The sequence below is a fragment of the Engraulis encrasicolus genome, chromosome 21, assembly GCF_034702125.1.
Source record: "Engraulis encrasicolus isolate BLACKSEA-1 chromosome 21, IST_EnEncr_1.0, whole genome shotgun sequence".
NCBI lineage: Eukaryota > Metazoa > Chordata > Actinopteri > Clupeiformes > Engraulidae > Engraulis > Engraulis encrasicolus.
Window position 1 is genome coordinate 31,115,394 of NC_085877.1, and position 22,500 is coordinate 31,137,893.

At 43.2% G+C, this 22,500-nt stretch overlaps 2 protein-coding genes across 2 annotated transcripts in view; both read left to right on the top strand.

Annotated features, from left to right (window-relative positions):
* Positions 1–9,253, top strand: part of cnga1b (cyclic nucleotide gated channel subunit alpha 1b) — a 20,128-nt gene extending 10,875 nt beyond the window's left edge. Inside the window, exons 10-15 of the mRNA XM_063186852.1 lie at positions 741–923; positions 1,646–1,909; positions 3,377–3,571; positions 5,693–5,998; positions 6,579–6,722; positions 8,116–9,253. Coding sequence (XP_063042922.1) covers positions 741–923; positions 1,646–1,909; positions 3,377–3,571; positions 5,693–5,998; positions 6,579–6,722; positions 8,116–8,292 — 1,269 coding nt within the window. The 3' untranslated portion in view covers positions 8,293–9,253. The remainder of the gene's footprint in view (positions 1–740; positions 924–1,645; positions 1,910–3,376; positions 3,572–5,692; positions 5,999–6,578; positions 6,723–8,115) is intronic.
* Positions 9,254–10,738: 1,485 nt separating this feature from the next.
* The window catches only part of nfxl1 (nuclear transcription factor, X-box binding-like 1), a 45,446-nt gene continuing 33,684 nt past the window's right edge, over positions 10,739–22,500 (top strand). The window contains exons 1-6 of the mRNA XM_063186586.1: positions 10,739–10,768; positions 11,812–12,082; positions 18,020–18,217; positions 19,138–19,247; positions 19,610–19,740; positions 20,505–20,683. Coding sequence (XP_063042656.1) covers positions 11,821–12,082; positions 18,020–18,217; positions 19,138–19,247; positions 19,610–19,740; positions 20,505–20,683 — 880 coding nt within the window. The 5' untranslated portion in view covers positions 10,739–10,768; positions 11,812–11,820. The remainder of the gene's footprint in view (positions 10,769–11,811; positions 12,083–18,019; positions 18,218–19,137; positions 19,248–19,609; positions 19,741–20,504; positions 20,684–22,500) is intronic.

Sequence of the window (22,500 nt, forward strand, 5' to 3'; positions counted from 1 at the left end):
TTCTAGTCAGGTCAATCGCAATACAATTGTGCCGTTCCCAGTCAACAGGCAAAGTCGAGGTCCAGGTTTACTGATGTTTTATTTTGCACCAACTCATTCATGCGACGTTGAAACACTTTTGAAAACACCGTAGAACTAAAAATACAAACAAAAAACACAGGACTAAATCATATGCTCTCAAACACCAAAATCATAAGACATAAACAAAATCAAAATGACAAAAGACAAATTACACATACCACTTTTCCCGCTTGTTGACTAAGAATGGACTTGGAGACTTCAGGATACTCTTCTTAAAAGGCTTACAACTTTAACACTTCCCTTTGACTTTAAAAGCGCACTTGAACTTGAACCTTGCATGGAGCAACCAGAGATTGTTTCTAAAGGACACAACAATATTGTTTCTGAGCTCACGAAAAATGTGGAACTCCTCCCAATTTGTAGGGAAGTATACAACCATTAGCAAACCAAGGGAAGCAGGTCGACCATGCCATCTGGGAAATGTCAACTGTTGTGTTCTTGGTCAGACCAAGTCTCGAAGAGATTTGGAAGCCGATGATAATCAGGCTAGGCTTGAACTACCGGGAGATCTGCATGAACAAGCTGATGTATTAATGCACTACTAAAATATAATATAATATAATATGATATAATATAATATAATATAATATAATATAATATAATATAATATAATATATATAATATTTCTCTCTATCTGTCTGTGTGCCTGTGTATCTCAGGTGGGCATGAACTACCCGGAGATCCGCATGAACAAGCTGCTGCGCGTGAGCCGCATGTTCGAGTTCTTCGAGCGCACCGAGACGCGCACCAACTTCCCTAACGTCTTCCGCATCTCCAACCTCGTCATGTACATTCTCATCATCATCCACTGGAACGCATGTCTGTACTACTCCGTCTCCAAGGTACAGTACTGGCATTGCTGCTTAGTTTTTATTATTACCCTTAGCACACGGAAAAGGTCAATTCACAATATGGCTCACACACTGTACGTATTGACCATTGTATATGCCATTATAACAACTCTATTTTATCTCCTTTATATACTTGGGCTTGTGTCTGCACTGTAGTTCTTTTACTTTTGCACAAGTTGTATGTTTGTTACTGCTGCAACACATTCATTTCCTCACTGTGGGATAATAAAGGACATTCTTAGTAAACATTGTACATGGAATATGACTGCTTACTCAGTATATGGCAGCTAATATAAAAGTTGCCCATTTCTTACACGTATGAGATTTTATAAAACTTGTAGTCACATACGGTTTTTTTTTAGGTCTGGTTTTAAAAATATATTTTTTGAATTATTTTTTAAAATTCTCAAATTGTAGAAAATATTTCTTTTTCTGTCCAAGTTGATTGGCTGTGGCAATCCTTTGGTGTATCCGTAGATATTCATGAAAAGACCAACTTTGTGAATGGGCAGCATTAATTTAGAAAGTAAACAACTAAAATTGCATAGTGTACCTTTAACAGTTTTTATAAAATGTTTCCAAGTGGATTGGATTTTTAACTATGGATTATTCCAGATTGCTGTACTCGCTGTACTTTTAAAAAAAGAATCGTTTGAAAGCCCTAATTGTAATTTTTTAAAAACAATTTGAATAAATATTGTGTCTTTCCCAAGTGGATCGGCTTCGGTGACGATGGCTTTGTGTACCCGGACCCGGTGGACCCCGAGTTCGCACGGTTGGTCCGAAAGTACGCGTACAGCATGTACTGGTCCACGCTGACGCTCACCACCATCGGAGAGACGCCGCCGCCCGAGAAAAACTCTGAGTACTTCTTTGTGGTCACTGACTTCCTGGTTGGAGTGTTGATCTTCGCTACCATCGTCGGTAACGTCGGCTCCATGATCACCAACATGAACCAGGCCAGAGCAGACTTCCAGGTGAGTACTGTGGTTCTCAACAAGTGCCCCCTTGACCTCGTCATAAGTCTCAACGCCCCCTTGACCTCATCACAGGCCTTCCCCCTTAGTAATGAAAAAAAAAATACTTTGTAGACTAATGCTCCTCAATGGCAACTAAGCATCGCCCCCTTTCAGCTGCATCCTTCTCTGGGCTCACTTGAAAAATATATATTTATCTCAACGTGGTTTATGAATCGGTTAAAAAAAAAACAAAAAAACCCGCCAACCTTGGGTTCCATAGCGCCCCATGAGGGCTGTAGAGTCCCAGAGAAACACTAGCGTACATGGGCATAACCTCCTTGAGAGTTTACAGTATTTGGTCCCAGAGGGCTATCTAATGCCTCTTTTCCACTGCCGGTTGTCTGGTAGGCCTACAGCGTGACAAAGCATGACTCGTCCGCCACTTTTTGCTTTTCGAATAGGCATGACACAGCTCAATCGTAAAGCAAAAAGTGGTGACCGAGTCGCGCTTTGTCGAGCTGTACGCCTACCAGAAAACCGGCAGTGGAAAAGAGGAAGAAGTGCATTTTTTTTTTTTACTGTATGTGTACAATCAATCAGACCAGTCCTTCATTTGACTTAGCTACGAGCTGGCCCAATGACAGAACAAGTGTATCATCATCAGCTTAAAACACCCCACTGAGCTGTACGAATAGCACAAATTAAAATAGCTCTGATTCCTTAAATGTTTTGAAATATCAGATCTAACCTACCTGGTGGAATTGGTGCTGAGATGTATTGAAATATCAGATATAACCTACCCATCTACCGTGGTTGCTGAATTTTGTGCAGCGTCACAAGAAGAGTGGGCAGGCCGCTGTCAAGTAAAGCGTAACCAAAGTTTCTCCCATTTGGATCTTAAAGGGACACTGTGTGAGATTTTTAGTTGCTTATTTCCAGAATTCATGCTGCCCATTCACTAATGTTACCTTTTTCATGAATACTTACCACCACCATCAAAATCTAAGTATTCATTATGACTGGAAAAAAAACACTTTTCATACATGAAAAGGGGGATCTTCTCCATGGTCCGCCATTTTGAATTTCCAAAAATAGCCATTTTCAGCTGCAAAAATGACTCTACTTGGACCATACTGGAAAATATTTTTTATTACTTGGTAAACTTTCATGTAAAGATTAAATTTGGCAATAGGCAGCCCAGTTTCAATGATCAGCATAGTTGCAGTACCTTTTTTGACCATTTCCTGCACAGTGTCCCTTTAAAAATTACACACTTTCAAATGGCTACAAAATTCAAAATCTATGTGTAACTCAAAATGTCCCTAGGCCAACTTGACCCAACTTTTTACTACAGTCAGACACATTTGTTGAACAATTTTCACTGCAAAACACACATTTCCATTTCAGCAACATCACATGACTTTTGTCACATTTTTACACAACATCAATTTTAAATCATACGCTTACGTAAATGACTTCTTCCAGGCCCGTATCGACTCAATCAAGCAGTACATGGCCTTTCGACACGTGTCCAAGGACCTGGAGCGCCGGGTCATCAAGTCCTTCGACTACCTGTGGACCAACAAGAAGGCGGTGGACGAGCGGGAGGTGCTCAAGTACCTGCCCGACAAGCTGCGAGCGGAGATAGCCATCAACGTCCACCTGGACACACTGAAGAAGGTGAGTAATACACTGTTAAACACTGCGAGCCAGTTAAACGTAAAAAGGTAAGTTGCCTGCAGCCTTAAGTTTGTAAGTTAACTCAACTTGGTTAAGCCTCGAGTTGAGTTAAGGCAGCAGGGCAACTTACCTTTTTACGTTTAACCGGCTTGCAATGTGTTACATGTTTTACAAATTTCTGCTTCATATCGGAATTACATTGCAATCAATGATTTCAAGATGGATGGCAGTGGGTATATCAGGAGCATTGATTGTAAATGACAAGCAAAAAAGTGTTCTTAGTCTCAAGTATTGAAAACCTGCAACAACTTTGTAATGGGTGGGAGACTTTCTTATTTTTTTGACATTCTTATGTCGCGTTCAGACCAAGAGCAAATTATGCTCCCTGGTAGCGGAGGTAGCAGAAGTTTTGTGTTGCTGTATTCACTCTGGACGCGGCATTAACATGTTTGATTTAGCTAATCACACAATGGCTCTGGATTGACAGCCTGGGACATTTGTTGATATGAACATTCCAGTTGATTTTTGCCGAACCGCGTCATAGCTCATTACCATAAGATTAGATTGACTTTAATTATTAAAATTCGCTCTGGTCGCTCAGTCCGCTTCGCCCCTGGCGAATTCGCTCTGGTAGCGCTGGTCGCGTGCCCTCCATAGAGAAATAATGACTTCCGTCGCTCCGTTAGCGTAGGTCGCTCTTGGTCTGAAGGCATACGTTTTTTTTCCTCTACAAGTCTGGGGCCAGATTGAACTATTTGGCAGGGCCGGGTCTTATGTTTGGCACCCCTGATCTACGTACCTGTACCAGTCTCCTTGGTTCTGCTATTAGCCTGATTCTGAACACCTCAATTTTGTGTCAAGTGAAGTAGGAAATTGACCATTTGAACATGTGTAATGCTCCATGCAAGATTGATCCATGCATGCAAGACACTGTACTGTTATGCCGGGCACCTGGGTTTGATTCTGGCCTGAGGTCATTTCCCCATCCTCTCCCCTCTCTCTCTCTCTCACTTGCTTCATAGAGGATTCCAACTAGAGGGTTCATAACCATGTTAACTTCCGGGAATCGGTCGCGCCGGAAGAAAATGGCGGGTGGGGTGAAAATCGCTCGAAATCGCCAGAAATACATAGAGATGTATGGGTGACATTTACTCAATTTCCACGTAAATTACAAAGAATTTTTTTCTGAAACAACGGGAATCTCTTCAGTGACTGTGGTTTATACCAAATCAAGCATGTTTCTGTAGTGAAGTATGCTACAAAATGTTTAATTAATTTTAGAAAAGTACCATGATAAGTGAACGGGAAGTTGCAAAAGTGGGCGGAGTCTTCACCCCAGACGTTTGTATAGAAGTCAATGGGAGAGAGCTAAACTACGACCCCTACACAGACCGATTCCCATAAAACATGCTTATGAACCCTCTAGTTGGAATCCTCTATGCTTGCTTCTTATCTTGGCTCCTCTCACTGACTGTCCTCCTACTGAAATGAAAGAGATTATGCATCAGAGATATAGCAACATCCTTCGATCTCCGAACTTTGCTTCATGCTTGTCTAAATAGTTCCAAACAAACCCTTGTCAAATGTTCATGTTAGCATGGCTAGCTTATGTCTGTACCAATTCTACAAAGTTGTATAAAAATGCATTCTACTTGTGGTGTGCACTGGCACAGCCCTTACGATTCGATTCGATTACGATTCGGGAGGTAACGATTCAATTCTACGATGCATTGCAATGCATTACATTTTGTACTGGAAGCGGGGCAAATTTTTCATCAGTCATGAAGCAATAGAAGCAGTCAGACGGCCAATTTTATTGGCTGCTGTGTGTATCACTCCTGATGTTTTCAGGTCTTTGAAGAGCTTTAATTCTATATAACATTCATTTGCTTTGGAAATACCGATTGAAGTAATTGAAAAGTGAAAAAATATGCCGCATCGATTATGGCATTTGCCGAATCGATAATTGAATTGTCCTGCCCCGCATTGCGATGCATTGCCGAATCGATTATTGTTGCCACCACTACATTCTACCGTACAGCACATCGAACTTATATAACAAACTTATAAACGTATAACTTAATGCATTAAAATGTAACCAAAATCTCCTTCCATCCACAGGTGCGCATCTTTGCCGACTGCGAAGCCGGCCTGCTGGTGGAACTGGTGCTGAAGCTCCAGCCTCAGGTCTTTAGTCCTGGCGACTACATCTGCAAGAAGGGCGACATCGGGCGCGAGATGTACATCATCAAGGAGGGGAAGCTGGCGGTGGTGGCGGACGACGGAGTTACGCAGTTCGTGGTGCTCAGCGACGGCAGCTACTTCGGCGAGATCAGTATCCTGGCCATCAAGGGCAGTAAGGCAGGGAACAGGAGGACGGCCAACATACGCAGTATCGGATACTCGGACCTCTTTTGCCTCTCCAAGGTGTGTGTGTATGTGTGTACTTTGTGTAGTTTGTGTGTGTGTGTTTGAGGAATGGCTTTCGAGGGCCCCATATCTATACTGCCCCTGTGTGTGTGTGTGTGTGTGTGTGTGTGTGTGTTTGTGTACTATTGGAACTGGAACTCTATCGACAAAATACTCCTGCTGCTTTTAGTGCCTCTGCTGATTTCCTTCTCTTAGTAATGTTTTGTATTTTATTTTGTATTGTATTTTTTATTGTATGTTTTTGCTCATGACTTGTGACATCATAGTGAGGACTCAAAACTTTGCTAAATGTTTAATCACACACTCTCAACATTGCATTTCAATTTCTAATAACAAAATTTTGTTGGTGTGTGCGCATGTCTGCATGTGTGTGCTTGCGCACCATACATGCGTACATGCGCGTGTGTGCGTGCGTAAATGTACGATGGAAGATGGAAGATAAAAATTAGCTTTTAACCTATAATCTGGTGCAGGTATGTTTTACACTATGCAATTAATGTGCTTTGCACATTGTCCCTGATGAAATAAACCAAATAAAATAAAGTAAAAAATGTATGCGTGCGTCTGTATTTAACAGGACGACCTGATGGAGGCCCTGACGGAGTACCCGGATGCCAAGGCCATGCTGGAGGAGAAGGGTCGTCAGATGCTGCTGAGGGACAACCTACTGGACCTGGAGGTGGCGGCACAGGGACCTGACCCCAAGGAGATGGAGGACAAGGTGACACTTATTGGCGTAGCTACAGGGCCGTAACGAGACGTTTTCAAATACCGAGGGCAAATACTGCATGCTGTGCATTTCTTTAGTCAAACTCTCAAGTTTGTTTTCATTAATCACTGCCTTGAGGATGCGCTCCAGAGTGTTTGACGAGAAAACTTGCCTTGCAATGTGTATCCATGATTCACGCACTGACTGTTGCGAGGCTTCCTAATATTCTGATAATAGTCTATAGTAGGAATATTTCAACTAATGATTTAAAAAATATGGGCTGTGTTTGAGGTAAATGAATGGGAATATGGGGTGCCGTATGCAGACGAATTTTACCATTGTTGATCATAGATCGATTTTCATCATAGATACATTTTACATTTCTGAAAAAAATACTGAGGACATGACCTCTATGTCCTCTATGGTAGTTACGGCCATGCCTACCTTCCGTATAGAATGGAGGGTTACACTTTACTTGACGTGTCGCTGCATAACACATTCATAGCAGCTGTTAAACACTTTCCATGAAGGCTTCATGACCGTTTCGTAAGACACTTTATACGAAACCTTTCATAAACATGAAAGACAAAAGGACAGCAACTTGTCAAAATAAAAGTTAAACAATTGCAAAACAGCATTGCTATTTTTGTGCTGATTTGTTTCACTTTTATTTTGACAATAGCTGTCCTTCCGTCCCCTAGGTTCATGAAAGGTTTGGTATGAATGGGTCATGAAACAATTATGAATGCTTCATACAGGCTTTATAAGAGCTGCTATGAATGTGTTATGCAGGAACACGTCAAGTAAAGTGTTACCGAATGGGTTAGAGTGGAGTCGAGTAGAGGTATTTTATTGGTCATAAAGGAAATTAAGGTGTGTAGGTGTAGGCATAATACACGTGAACTCGACCTCAAGGAGATAGCGGAGAAGTTGCAACCTACAGTACCTACCGGTATCTACAGAGTAGAGTATTGTTGTGGGACTTAATTGCTGGAAACAAAGAAGAGTAGAGCAGAGTAAAAGTGCTTTATTGGTAGCAAAGGACATTAAGGTGAAGCACCCAACCCCAAGGAGATGAGGAAAAATGTGCTACCATCCTTAACTACCTAGAATTGAGTAGAGTAGGGCATTGTTGGAACAATAATAGGCTACATAAAGACTGCTTGATTCTACTCTACTCTACTCCATTCTATTATACTCTCATCTATTCGGCTGTACTCTATTCTACTGTATGATAACTGATTCTGTCCTATTCTATTCTATTCTATTCTGTTCTATCATCCTCTCCTCTCTTTCTCTCCTCTCCTCCCCCTACCCTCCTCTCCTCTCCTCTCTTCTCCTCTATTATCATCTGCTCTCCTCTCCTCTCCTCTCTTCTCCTCTCCTCTTCCTCTACTCTGTATAGGTGATGCACATGAGCTCGAGTCTGGAGGTTCTGCAGACGCGGTACGCGCGGCTGCTGGCGGAGCACGAGGCGGCGGAGTCCAAGCTGAAGAAGAGGCTGGCCAAGCTGGAGAGGAAGATGGCCGTCAGCGCCGGCGTGGTCTTCTCCACCGAGATGGTGGAGGCCGAGAAGAAGTAAAAAGAGGAAGGTCACGGAAAAGCCACAGGCTAAGAGGAGGAATGAGAGAAGAAAAGCATGAAGAGAAAGACAAATGATAAAGTTATCAAAGAACAAAAGAGAGACACTGGACGGTGGAGGTGAACAAGGACACATACGGGAGACAAAAAAAGCTCAACTCTTGACAGACTTTTACGGCGGGACTCTAGTAGTGAGCTTTTTGGTCCCTCAAACTGACAACTCTCCATCTTGAAAACGTCTTTCATTGGGGAAACAGGGATCCTGTGCTTTGCTGGAATCTTCTCAGAGGTCTGGTGTGGTGGAACACAACTGTATAGTTTTTGACTTTGTTGGGAAAAGCAGGATAAAATGTATGATGTTCACAGAATTGGTTCTGACAAAGGAGAGCCACGTTCTTTATGCAGCATTTTCAGTTGAAAACATAAAAAAGGTAGAAGAAAACTTTTGTTTTGACAAAAGTTTCTCCCGCTTCCCCAGTCTTACTTCTGGAACAGGTCATACAGGATGTGTTTGGAGTTCCCCAGACTTTTCTGCATAATCATTGCAGAAAAGAAGATCTTCTGCCAATGAAACCATCCTTTCAATCGAAACATTGAAAAACAATCAGGAATGTACTCATGCCTCAAACATAACGCACCATTGCAGTAGTACTGACAGTGCATCACATACAGTAGGGAAAAAAACATTCATACAGACAAGGCTTTCAGATATAGCCTATAGGTTTTTTTGTCAAGTGCTTTTATTACTACAAATATGTCTTCAATGCTGCAGCTGCATTCTCACCGTTCTCCACTCTATTTTTGTATAAAACTGTGTAAACCGCAAACTGTAAATCTGAGTCAATATTGGGGTGTGTCAGAATATGCTTAACTGTAAGCTGTAGATGCGGAGAATGTGTAAATGTGTAAAAGTCTACTCTGTTTGGAGATATTCTACTACTAATAAACCAGGTGATAAATCATCTACATGACTTTCCATTTCCTTTGATATTTCTTACACATACACACGTGGGCATGCACGCACGCACGCACGCACACACACAGACACTCACACACACACCATCTGTGACAAGCTTGACAAACTTGTATCACCACCAGGGTGTGCTGTGGCATACAACTAGCTTACTTTAGGGCAGTGGTTCTCAAACTTTTTCCATCATTCCCCCCTTCAGAGGGTCTGAATGCTTCCGAGCCCCCCCAAGCAACAGCAGTACTCGCACAGACTGATTTTGCGATCGCTGCGCAGAATCAAAGGAAAGGTGATGACTGGTGAAATTAAACAAAGAGGGACTGCAGTCGAATGCAGATGTGTGTTAATTTCCTATGCTATTCAAATTCATGACAATTAATAATATAATGTTGGTGAGGGCTTGAAACATATTGACTTATTGGCGAGACAGGAAATCATTTCCGTTGGGGAAAAACCCCAAAATCAGATGTCACAAGCCCCCCCTGAGATACCTTCGCGCCCCCCCAGGGGGGCTTACGCCCCACTTTGAGAAATACTGCTTTAGGGGTACCTTGCCTTATTGTTGTGCATGGAGGCACTGCAAGGGTGGTGTCACAGAGAGAAGGGACTGTATAACACCTTGAACACATTGAATGCTTTCACATAATCATTCCATAAATTGGTTAGTAACAGTATTCACTTGTTGGGTTAATAAAAACATGATCTTTTCCTGGGAAATTTCACATTAACGTTGATCAATATTAAGGAACAGAAATGTTTAGTATTTGAAATATGATGGGAGAGGCAGGGGTCATGAAAATGGGTCCTAAAGGACGCCTAGTACAGCCCTACTTTCTCACTGCCACTGGAAAAGTAAGTTTTTGCCCATGAAAGTTTTTATCCTCATGAAAATACTGCACTGTACTCCAGTATAACCAAACGGCAATTTTCTTGTGCAGCATTATACACCATTATTTCTGTAAATGCAGTGTTTTGGACACACACATTTCCCACATGCTTTGTAGTCTGTCAATGAGTAGGGTACCATGAATGACAGACTGAATGAATAACAGAAAGATGAATGAATGAATTAATGACATTGCATGGCTTGTGTCGGCCTAAAAGAAATAGGTCGAGGCCTAAGTATGCCAGATGACAAAACAAACTCTTCTTCGCCCTTATCTCTTTCTGTGTGTGCGTGTGCGTGTGTGTGTGTGTGGGGGGGGGGGGGGCTGGTATATGGTAGAGGTTTTCTCCACTTAATAATTTACAACACTGCTGAAGAAGACTATGCAGAACATACACTATTTTCAGCACAGACTGTACAGTAGGCTATTTCACCTGTGCATCTCTGACACGTTGCATCAATGGCAGGAATATGAACAGTTGGAGATGTAGTTTTTCTTTCCATCGCTTAGTTGACAATGTTGCATTCCAGATAACCAAAACACTACTTTACCCAGAATGCACCCCGAGCCGGGGAGTCTGCGCATGCGAAGTTCATTCATGACAGTGGAGTGAAACTCTGGTAGGTAAATTTTATGAATTAACGTGAAGTAGCCCATATAGTTGCTTTATTTTTTACTTGCTGGTGCGGTAAAGTAGAATATACCAAGTCAACAGTTCTCCGCAATATCTATGCCATTTGCAGAGAGCTTGTTCGTAAAATCTCACTGAATTCAGACTAGCTAAATAGACAGTTAGGCAGTTAGCCGCTAGCTCTGCTCTAGGTTACTTGCAGACTGCTTTACAGATGGTGCACAACAATGAAAAAATGAAGTAGACTTGGGAATCAAAACCACGCATCTAAAGTCTATTATGAGGAATGTCTGTCTTTTTTTACTCTGTCAGTGTGAGGTGTGTCGTGCTAGAGAAGTCAGCAACATATAATCTTCAAAGTATACTCACTGTGGTGTTCCTCGCTATTTAAGTTCCTTTTAGGACATGTAGTCAAGCAGTTATAACCATATATGCTGTGTTTGTAATGCGAGGAGATGGAGGATTACCGGTTGTCAAGTAAACGAGTAACTGTTATTGCAGACTGTAAAGTAGAGCATTTGGACAGTATCAAGTTGACACGTCATTCAAACAGAGAACGCGTTCTTCTCTATTACTGGTCTCTTCTGAATCTCTCATAACATTCAGTCAGTTGTGAGCAATATGTGTGTCTCAGGCAGTTCTCGCTGTACGCCTCTTACAGTGACTTCGCTTGAAAATCTCATTTGCGTATTTTAGTTGTGTAGTCTACGGTTGGGAGGGGGCAGGTGGACCTGTCATTCACCATACACCACACTACACACACAGCGTCCCGTTATGATGGTTCAGTAGGCACATGTTGACACAAAGTTGCTACAAGATGTGATGGGAAATGATGTGATGCACTTTCATGGAATTTAGCATGAGGTTTGTTGTAAAGCAAATTTAGAAGTAACGCTCTCATTACAAAATTGATGGGAAACCGTGCTATTTTAGGATTAGGATTTTAGGATTCTTTGTAGAAGTTGTACTGGCCTACTGTACCCCACTCTCTTACTACTCTCCGTTCTATTATGGGATGTTGTTGTTCTGCAGGTGGTTGCCATGGAGCCTGCCTGGCGTCAGCAGGGCAGGGGGCGTGGCAGAGGCCAGCCTCGCGGTGCAGGGGCGTCGGCGGTGGCGGTGGGGGGAGGCGCAGACGTCGGTAAGGGGGCCCGGGATCGACCCCCCCAGAGAGACGGCAATAAGGGAGACATGGGAGCCTGGGCCGGCAGGGGGAGAGGGGGTGTCTCTACAGCCCCAGCAGCCCCGGCTGGCCCAGCCGCCCCAGCATCAAAGACACAGCACTCGGCTCCCCAGAACAGAGGTAAGGCCAAAGGTTTCTTTAGACTCCTCCTTCAGTTGCAGGTTATGTATTGTCAGCGGCGGGGTAGCGGTAGGTTGCGGACAATTCACCCTGGGAGAGATATACATTGCGCGCTGCAAGGGGTTGTTTCAGCTCTAAAGAGGGGGAGGTGGTGGCTATTTGGGTACGTGATTTGCCGCCACTCCCCGCTGACAGTAAGTGTCCTGCAACTGAAGGAGAAGTCTGAACCAGATTTAAGGCGTTATGTCTGTCCACTGCAGTCGTTTTCAACCATTTGTTTTTTTTAATCAAGTTCTTCTTTCTAATATCCTAACTGCCGTCCTTCCTTGCTCCCTTGCCAGTTTGTTGTCACGTGATGACCTCACTGACGACAGAAGTGTTTTTCAATATCTTGCAAAAGCGCAATTCCAATGTCATTTCCTCATTTGCATCAGGATGGTGAATTAATAATAGTCCCCTAAAAGTTGTTGTGGCTAGGCTGACAGCGGGGAACCTTCGTTGTTTTCTCCACTGAGGAGGGGCGGCAGCGAAACATGAGGCCACATGCACAGGCCGAGGAGAGGAGTCTGCACATTGGAAAAAACCCCATGGTGCACTTTTTTCAATGAAAACTGTCAAGGCACACCACCAATTGAAGATATAGGCTTAAAAAATTGGAGTAAACAATTCATAAGAAATCTTGTCCAGAATCAGTATGAAGTGAGGTCCTGCCGCATGGCAGCCATGCCCCTTTAGGAGACCTTTGGAGGCTAGCGGGCGTTCAGAATGAATGAAACGGTTACGTCCATTTAGGAGACTGGACTTTTCCATTCTGTTGCATTGGCGCTTTCTTAGTGCGCTTTATCCTGGACACCATGTTGAAAACCTGGTTACACTTAACTTGACGCAGGCATCATATGCATGACATAACAGTGTCATAATAGTGTCAAAACGGTGTCATGACACATTACCAGGGTTCGTACGGTCATGAAAAACCTGGAAAAGTTATGGAATTTGAAAATTCTAATTTTCAGGCCTGGAAAAGTTATGGAAAACGTATTTTTGGTCAAAAGTTTTGGAAAAGTCATGGAAATCCATCCAGTGTTTCATCAATTATCTTTATGAAGTTGAAGCCACGGCGTAATAAAATCTAAATGTCCGAGTTCTCGTGGAAATGTTGTCTAGTGCAGGCTGCGTCTGCCTAACCATGTGTTGCCAAATTGATAGGGTTTCAAATAACGCATGTTGTAATGGCTGCAGGCGGGTTTCAAGCGTTTTTGGCGCTAAAAATCAGTCACACCTGGCAACCGGCCTCGTAACGCGCGAGCTAGATGTAGTGTGTGCGTGGTGGTGAGAGGTGATCATAGCTCTAATCCTAGAAAAGAAATGTGGTTCTGTACGATATTACAGCATGTCGCGAAGTGTTACTTCAACAATGCGCGGCTTAACTTTCTGAAAAGATGATCAACAATGGCTGGAGAGGACGAAAGTTGGGATGTGTCCGTCCGATATGGGCGAAGCAGCGGCACTTGTTAGCCACCTGAAGGGCAAGATACAGCAGGCGGTTACCTCCTCAGCTACTAACAGGTTAGCAGTTATACGCGTTTTAAAATATTTAGCGGTTCCACTGAAACGTAGCTAATGCCAAAAGGAATACAATCCTAAGACCTGTTTGGTCTTGGTCAGTGGTGGACGAAGTACACCAGTTATGTACTTGAGTAAAAGTACAGTTACCTTGCATTGAAAACTACTCAAGTAAAAGTGAAAGTATTCACCTCACTTTTTTACTTGAGTAGAAGTACAAAAGTATCTGCCGTCAAAAATACTTAAGTACTAAAAGTAAAAAGTAAAAACTTTAAAATGAAGCCTTTGGTGCAATTTTAATATTTAAGTGTTGTAGGCCTAGTTTGGTCATATATAATTAAATATCCTCTGATTTGCATAGGCTATACCAACATATTAGAACTAGGCCATAACAGGCCTCAGAAACGCTGTGGAGTAAGTCCATGGATGTTATAGCATCAGAAGTTAATTTTCACCTCTCTAAACATTTAATACTGACCCTTACATGCCCAAAAGAACACATGAAAGGGCCATTAATATTAAATATGATTAGGCTGAAATTGATAATATGCCTATTAGAACAACTACTACAATACCCCCCAGCCGTAGGCCTACAGTCCAGTATTGGCCTACTTATTTGTGACAGCAAGGAGTTAGAGTAGTAGCCAATAAAGTACTTTGTTTATTTTTTGTTATAATTATGGTTTTGGTAGACCTCTTCTTCATATTATTATTATTATTATTATTATTATTATTATTATTTTATATTATTATTATTATTAGTAGTAGTAGTAGTAGTATGTAGTGTTTGGTTATGTTAAGGTTGGCTTAGGCCTATGTATGGACAAACAGACTTCTTGTGATTCTAAGCTACCTTTAAAGATAGGAACATCTTCAAATACTTGTAATGGTCTCTATTTGCTAGATGCCAATGATTTGCAATAGCCTACGTGATACAACTTAATTGGAACACTTATCTGTCTGATCATGAAAAAGCCTTTTGTGCCTGTGCACATCACTGGGCCAATATTTAGCCAAAGTCCACTTTTTTCTCTCTTTTTTTACTTTGTTGCTGTTGTTTTTTACAACCTCACTTTGGTGGTATTGCCAAAGCTTTTCATATCCACTGTAGCCTACTGACCTGACTAAAGGGAAAGGATACATGTTGCAAGGATACATGTTGCATGTAGCCTCACTTTGTAACATATGGTGGGCATGGCAATCCTCATGTAAAGATACAAACCCTTTACACTCCCTCTTTTCCATGAAGTTGAAGCAAATCATTTTTTTGGTGACAGGGGAGTCTATTAGACAAGTAATTGATATCCCCAACTACTTCAGAAAATACTGCAATGTGAGGGGAAAGAATGCTATCACGGAGTTGTGCGCCTGGATAGTTTGGAATAAGCAGCATGTTTAGGCATCCTGTGTAGGCTACTTGACTCAAGAAACCAACACGCTACAAAAGCGGCAATTAAGTGACTCTATTGTAAGCCATAACACAGATATAGCGCAGTAAGTCAAATAAGCAGTAGGGCCTACATTAAGTATCATTTCACTGATTATTCAGTTCAAACGCGAAGCCTATCTGACAAATTTCGTCGTCAGGCGAGTGCAGCCTGCGAGCTAAACCTCTCCCCCCTCACACAACGAATACGACGTGCAGATTAATACACTCTAACAACGTTATTGTCGCCTGCTTTATTGTTTTGCTGTGCTTTCTGCATGTTACTAGAAAGTACCGTTTCTTCTTATTTCAATTCGTCTCGCAAGTAGCAACAGTGGTGGACACATCAGTGGTCTTGCTCTGCTCGCTTTCCTTCTGAAACTAATTCTGTACAGTGGAGCTTGTTGTCACGTGACACATTACAACCAATCACAATGGCGAATCTCTGAGTCTGCCAATCGGATTCAGTTTCACTTTCTTCACACCAGCGTGAAATCTCAGATTTCACCAGGGCATTAAAAATTAATTAATTCACTTGCCGTGTATCGCCTTAAATAAAAAAAGGAACGAGTAAGGAACGAGTGTTTCTGTAAATGTAACGAAGTGAAAGTACTAAATTTCGCTTTGAAATGTAGTGAAGTAAAAGTATAAAGTCTTACCAAATAAAAATACTTGAGTAAAGTATGAAAGTATGAAAATGTTACTTAAGTACAGTAACGAATTACATTTACTTCGTTACTGTCCACCACTGGTCTTGGTTTAATTTGCCAGATAGGGCACCAAGCGAACCTTTATGCTTTCGGTAAGCCCCGATATTTTGATATTGATAAGCAATGCACCTGCTGCCTGCGAGTGAACTTCCAGTGTGCTGAAAGATTACATGAAATCCTACAGTAGTCTATGTGCAGCTGACCGCGAGCCAAACGATTACCAATGTCTGCATGACGCGCCTGTTTTGAAATACGGTATAAACGGCAGCGTGACTAGAGTTTGAAAAAGTAATCTGTGGCTTTGTTTTCAAATCGGTCAGATCGTTGTAACACAAAATGAAACTCATTCTAGCATCTCCTTGAGTGGGCGTCAGACTAGAACTATGCCACGAACAGTGCAGTCTCTCTCTTTTTTTTTTTTCCTCCAGCAACGACCACAACAAATGACAACATTCTTACAGGAGCTTTGGACTGTTGTGCTTAGGCAGGTGTAGTAGGCAGGCCTATGATTTCTTACTTGGGCAGGATGAGCATTTATCCATCTCCATAGAGAGCATGTTGATAAAAATGTGTCTTCATGATGATTTCACGACCTAATTTGCTATAGGCTGGCCTAGGCCTATTCATTTTCATTTCTGACTCTACATTAGACAAGCGAAATATAACATTGGTGAATAATAGCAGAATTAATGTAATACAACATGAAGTATAATGGTTGCTTATAGCTTGTAGTAAAAGATAACCTATAGTATGAATATGTTTATTGTTTACATATTTGTAATATAGGCTATGTAATATAATATGCCATAGTCTATAGTATAAATATATACAGTAATTACATATTCATAATATAGGCTACGTAATATAGCCTGTAATATAGCCTATGCCCCCACCCCCCGCGCGATTGGTCATTGGTTTTTCGGTCCTGGAAATTCAGAAAAAGGTTTTGGAAAAGTCATGGAAAAGTCATGGAAAAAAATTGGTGAAAAAGTGTATGAACCCTGCATTACGTCAATGCCATAAATGTTTTATGTCACGAAAAGTTGATATTGTTAGGGTTGTCTCTTTACCATAACCAATTGTCACTTGGACATAATGTTTATGACACGTCCCTGACTGTGTTACGACACTTTTTATGACACTGTATTATCATGACCACGACGCCGGCTTCAAGTAAAATGTTACCGAAAATATGATGTGTCCTTGCATTGCCCTTTCAGCTGTGCTACTGTAAGGTGGTGTGTGCTCCCCTTGGTCCACATAAGGGGAGTCTTACCAACTCCTAAACATGAATCAATTAGAGGGAGCCGGCAGTCATTTCCTCACAGCGTGAATCGCCGGCTTGTTCTTAAGTCAACACGCTGCACTGGGGTGCATTTCTTGAAAGCGTAGTTGCTAGCCAGTTACCAACGTGGTTAGTTGCCAGTGGGAAATTGCTTTGCAAACAACAAAGTAGCTAACATGGTTAGCAACTATGGTTTCGTGAACCCCACCCCTGCACTGCGACCAAAAGTAAGCCCTGTTTGAGTCCCACGCAGCACCACAGAAGTTGTTTACATGTTTTGCACCCAGCGGTGGGCAAGGTTTTTTCCGGTCAACCGAGAAATTTTGTGCTTTGGAATATGTGGTTGGAATATATGCCTGCCTGATTATTTTTCTCTCCTTCTCTCTTTCTTGTGCTTTCCTTCTGCATCTCTCCTCTGTTGTAAATCTACTACTCATCTGGCGTATCCTCTCTACTATCTCATTTTTTTTCTACCCGTCTTCCTCTTCCTTTTTTTTCCTCCTCCTCCTCCTCCTCCTCTGCCCCTTCCTCCTCACACTCTTCTTCCCCCCTTCTACCGCACTTGTCTTCCTTCTCTACTCTCTTTCTCTCCTACTTTCCTTGTCCTTTGTCTGTCTATCCTTGTCCTTCTCCTCCTCTTCTTCTTCCTCTTCTTCCTCCTCCTCCTTCGACTCTTTCTCTGTCTCTCTTCTCTTTGTCCCTGTCTTCCTCTGTCTACTGTATTTCTTCCTCTTCCTCCTCATTCTTCTCCTCCTCATCCCCCTCTTTCTCTTCCATGCTCCTCTCCTTCTTCTCATTTCCTCATCCTCTGTTTGTCCTCCTCCTCCTCCTCCTCCTCCTTTTCCTCCCTATGTCTTCCTCCTCCTTCTTTTCCTCCTCTTTGTCCTCCTTCTCCTCTTCATCCTTTTCCTCCTCCTCCTCCTCTTCCTCCTCCTCTTCCTCCTCTTCCTCAGGCGTGTCATCCCAGTCCAAGTTTGATGAGATCAGGAAGTCCAATCAGGCTGCAGCCATGAGGCTGGCGGAGAGCCAGTATTCTTCCTCCTCGGAAGAGGACGACGATGATGAGGAGGACGAAGGGCAGGGCAAAGGGAGGGCTGGCAAGCAGGGCAAAATCCTGGAGTCCACCTTCACCACTTACACCAGCCAGACAGGTGAAGAGGACGCACGCACACACACACACACGCACGCACGCACGTGGAAAAATGTTGCAGGTCATCCAATGGCGGTATTAAAATGATATTTTGATTCCCTTTGAATTGTGCCACCGGCTTGTATAAATATTCTACTATATAAATGCTAATGAAACTTTACACTTGCACCAGCCAAACAGGTGAAGAGTGTACACTCACACACGTGCGCGCACATATGTGCCTCAGTTGGCCTACAAACTTTGTGTTGAATTAAGTTGAGTCCGTGTCTGAAAACTGATGCTGGAGGTCACAGTTGACTACTGCTGCTTTTAATGTAAATATTCCCATGGGGTGGGGGTGCACAAGGCTTCTCTCTCTCGTGTGTGTGTGTGTGTGTGTGTGTGTGTGTGTGTGTGTGTGTGTGTGTGTGTGTGTGTGTGTGAGAGTGTGTGTGAGTGTGTGAGTGTGTGAGTGGGTGTGTGTGGGTGTGTGTGGGAGCCCGAGGTCTATAACATACTGATTAGTGTCTGTGTTTGTGTTGCTCAGCCCACACACGCATACACACATCTGCCTTTTACTCCTTAAAAGACACACACACACTCACACACACAGTCTATACATTATGTGGTCTAATAAGCTTAGCTGTGTCCTTCTAAATGCAGGAAGTCAGTCAAGAACTGTTTGTTCTTATATAGACACTGAGTTCTGTGTATTTATCATTAAGTGTGTGTGCACGTGTCTGTGTGCGCCTCTGTCCGAGAATGGATTGTGTCAATTAATACATTGCATTGTTGTTTTGGCTGTGTGTGTGTGTATGTCTGTCCGTGTGTTAATTTATGTCCATGTTTGTTTGTTTTGTGTGTGTGTGTGTGTGTGTGTGTGTGTGTGTGTGTGTGTGTGTGTGTGTGTGTGTGTGTGTGTGTGTGTGTGTGTGTGTGTAGGGGGTGACACGACTGATCTTGAGCGCACCAGGCAGTATCTGAACGAGGCCTTCCAGTCCGGAGCCATTGCCTGCCTTATTTGCATCGCCTCCGTCAAACGCACACAAGCAGTAAGACACACACACACACACACACACACACACACACACACATTGACACACACACACACACACACACACACACACACACACACACACACACACACACACACACACACACACACACAATAGTGTGCCTGATCTGCATTGTCAAACGTGCAAGGAGTAAGATGCTCACACACACACACACACACACACACACACACACACACACACACACACACACACACACACACACACACACACACACACACACACACACACACACACACACACACACACACACACACACACACACTCACATATATACACTCACACCTCAAATCACATCTCTAATCCTCTACCGTGTGTGTGTGTGTGTGTGTGTTATCCAGGTGTGGAGTTGTGAGCGGTGCTATTGCATATTCCACATCACCTGTATCCAGAAGTGGGCCAAGGACTCTGTGTTCCTGGTCTCCTCGGTGACCGATGAGGACTTTGGCAAGAAGGAGCACCCCTGGCCATGGTGAGCGCTTCGACCAATCCCTGTTCATGGAATGGTTCTTTCAGCCAATGATGTGTTAGTCTGTGTGCAGTCTTGGTACATGATCAGCAATTTTAAAAAAATGTGTTGTTGTTGTTGTTGTTTTTATCCATTATTGTTTAGATTTGATAGGCCTAGCACACCATTACTTTTATTTAATTTGCATTTGTTTTTGTTTGTTGCTCTTTATTGTAAAGTGTTAATAGGCCTACCTACATTTTTATTGCCGCCAAGGAGGTTATCTTTTCGGCCACGGTTTTTCTGTCTGTTTGTTTGTCTGTCTGTCTGTCTGTTTGTTTGTCTGTCTGTTTGTGAGCAGGATAACTCAAAAACTAATGAACGGATATGGCTGAAACTCTGTGGAGTTTTTAGAAATGACTAAAGGAACAAGCGATACAATTTTGGTGGTGATCTTGATCACGAACCGGAACCACGATTTTTTGTAAACGTCCTTCACCATTGCTATTCTAGAAATCTAGACACCCCTAGTGACCGCAAATTGAATTGCGAATTTTGACCTTCCAGTTTCTAACTCCACAAAAAGAAGGCAGTAAGACTTGAAATAAATATAGGGATGTAGCATAGTCAAACGTTCTATGAAACAGCCTCCTTGGTTGAGGTCTGCACTCTCTCAGTGCATTTCTAGTTCTGTATGAAATGGGCTATAGCAATATATGTGACTTGACTTGACGTGGCTTGACGTCTTTCCATCATCTTCCATCTGTCTCTTCTATACACTTCTCCAGTCCCAAGTGTCGGCATGAGTACGCGCCGCACCAGACGCCCACGCGCTACCACTGCTACTGCAGCAAGGTGGCCGACCCCCCTGCCGACCCCTGGCTCCTCCCCCACTCCTGCGGACAGGTGTGCCAGCGCACCTTCAAGCCCCACTGCGGACACCACTGTCTGTTGCTCTGCCACCCAGGTACGCACACACACACACACACACACACACACGCACACACACGCACACACACACACGCACACACACAAACCACACACACACACACACACACACACACACACACACACACACACGCACACGCACACACACGCCCCACTGCGGACACCACTGCCTGCTGCTCTGCCACCCAGGTACACACACACACATTTGATTACTTTTATTTGGACCCAAGAGACAAGCATTAAGGTACAAGATCCAAATATTTTGGAATAGGCTATTGACAGGCTGGCAGATTTTAAAAGACTTACACACTTACTTATGCCAGCATTGTTGTTACAAAAGATGAAACATCATTCAAGGATAAACAAAACATCTTCGTCTCCATATTTGCATGCTACCTATTATAGCTGAAACAGAGCAAAATTTTGCTAGCACACACACACACACACACACACACACACACACACACACACACACACACACGCACACACACACGCACACACATGCCCCACTGCGGACACCACTGCCTGCTGCTCTGCCACCCAGGTACACACACACACACACACACACACACACACACCGCTTCAAGCCCCACTAAAGACAGTGCGCTCTCATACGGTGCACACACACACACACACACACGTAAGCTGCATTTTACACATTTAGTGGAGCAAATATTACAATGCATCGCAATAGTACATGAATGAATCGCAATGCATTGTGATAGAAGCGCATCGTGGCATGTGTATCGTGAGGCACATTGAATCGAGAACCATTGCCAATACCCTGACAAGCACACACACACACACACACACACACACACACACACACACACACACACACACACACACACACACACACACACACACACAGACACACACACACACACAGACACACACACACACACACACACACACACACACACACACACACACACACACACACACACACACGAGGCCAAAGAGGGACATATTGTAAATAACTAGGGGGAGATGGAGACAGCTGTAAGCTTCAGCTTGTGAAAAAACAGCAATGAAAGCAGATCCGATGGATACTCGCACAAGTGCAATTCGGTTGCATACAACACAACCCTTTACAGACACACACACACACGCACACAGACACACACACACACACACACACACACACACACACACACACACACACACACACACACACACACGCACACACACACACACACACAGAGGTCACCTTGGTTCAAATCCTGGGATGATGCATTGTAAGGAAGTCTGTTTATGCTGTATAATATTTATGTGTTATTTTAAATTACAATGCGCTTTATCAAAACACAGTAATGTAAATATGTGGTCCACATGATAAATCCTGGTCTGATCATCTATCTGATTATCTCCTGGTGTTTAACTTTCCTGTGTGTGTGTGTGTGTGTGTGTGTGTGTGTGTGTGTGTGTGTGTGTGTGTGTGTGTGTGTGTGTGTGTGTGTGTGTGTGTGTGTGTGTGTGTGTGTGTGTGTGTGTGTGTGTGTGTGTGAAAATATCTTTGTATGCCTTCCTCTGTGTATGTGTGTGTGTGTGTGTTTGTGCGCATGTGCGTTTGTCTGTGTGCTTTTGATTGCGTGCTATGTGTGTGTGTGCGCTGTATGTCCGTTACTGTGTGTGTTTGTTTGTCCGTGTCCGCTCGGTTGTGTGTGTGTCTGTGTGTGTGAGCGTGCGTGTGTGCGTGTGTGCCTGTGTGCCTGTGTGCGTGTGTGTGTGTGTGTGTGTGTGTGTTTGTGAGTGTGCATGCGTGTTTGTCTGTCGCGTCTGCTCGGTCGTGTGCGTACGTGCGTGTGTGTGTGCGTGCTCGTTTGTCCGTCCGTG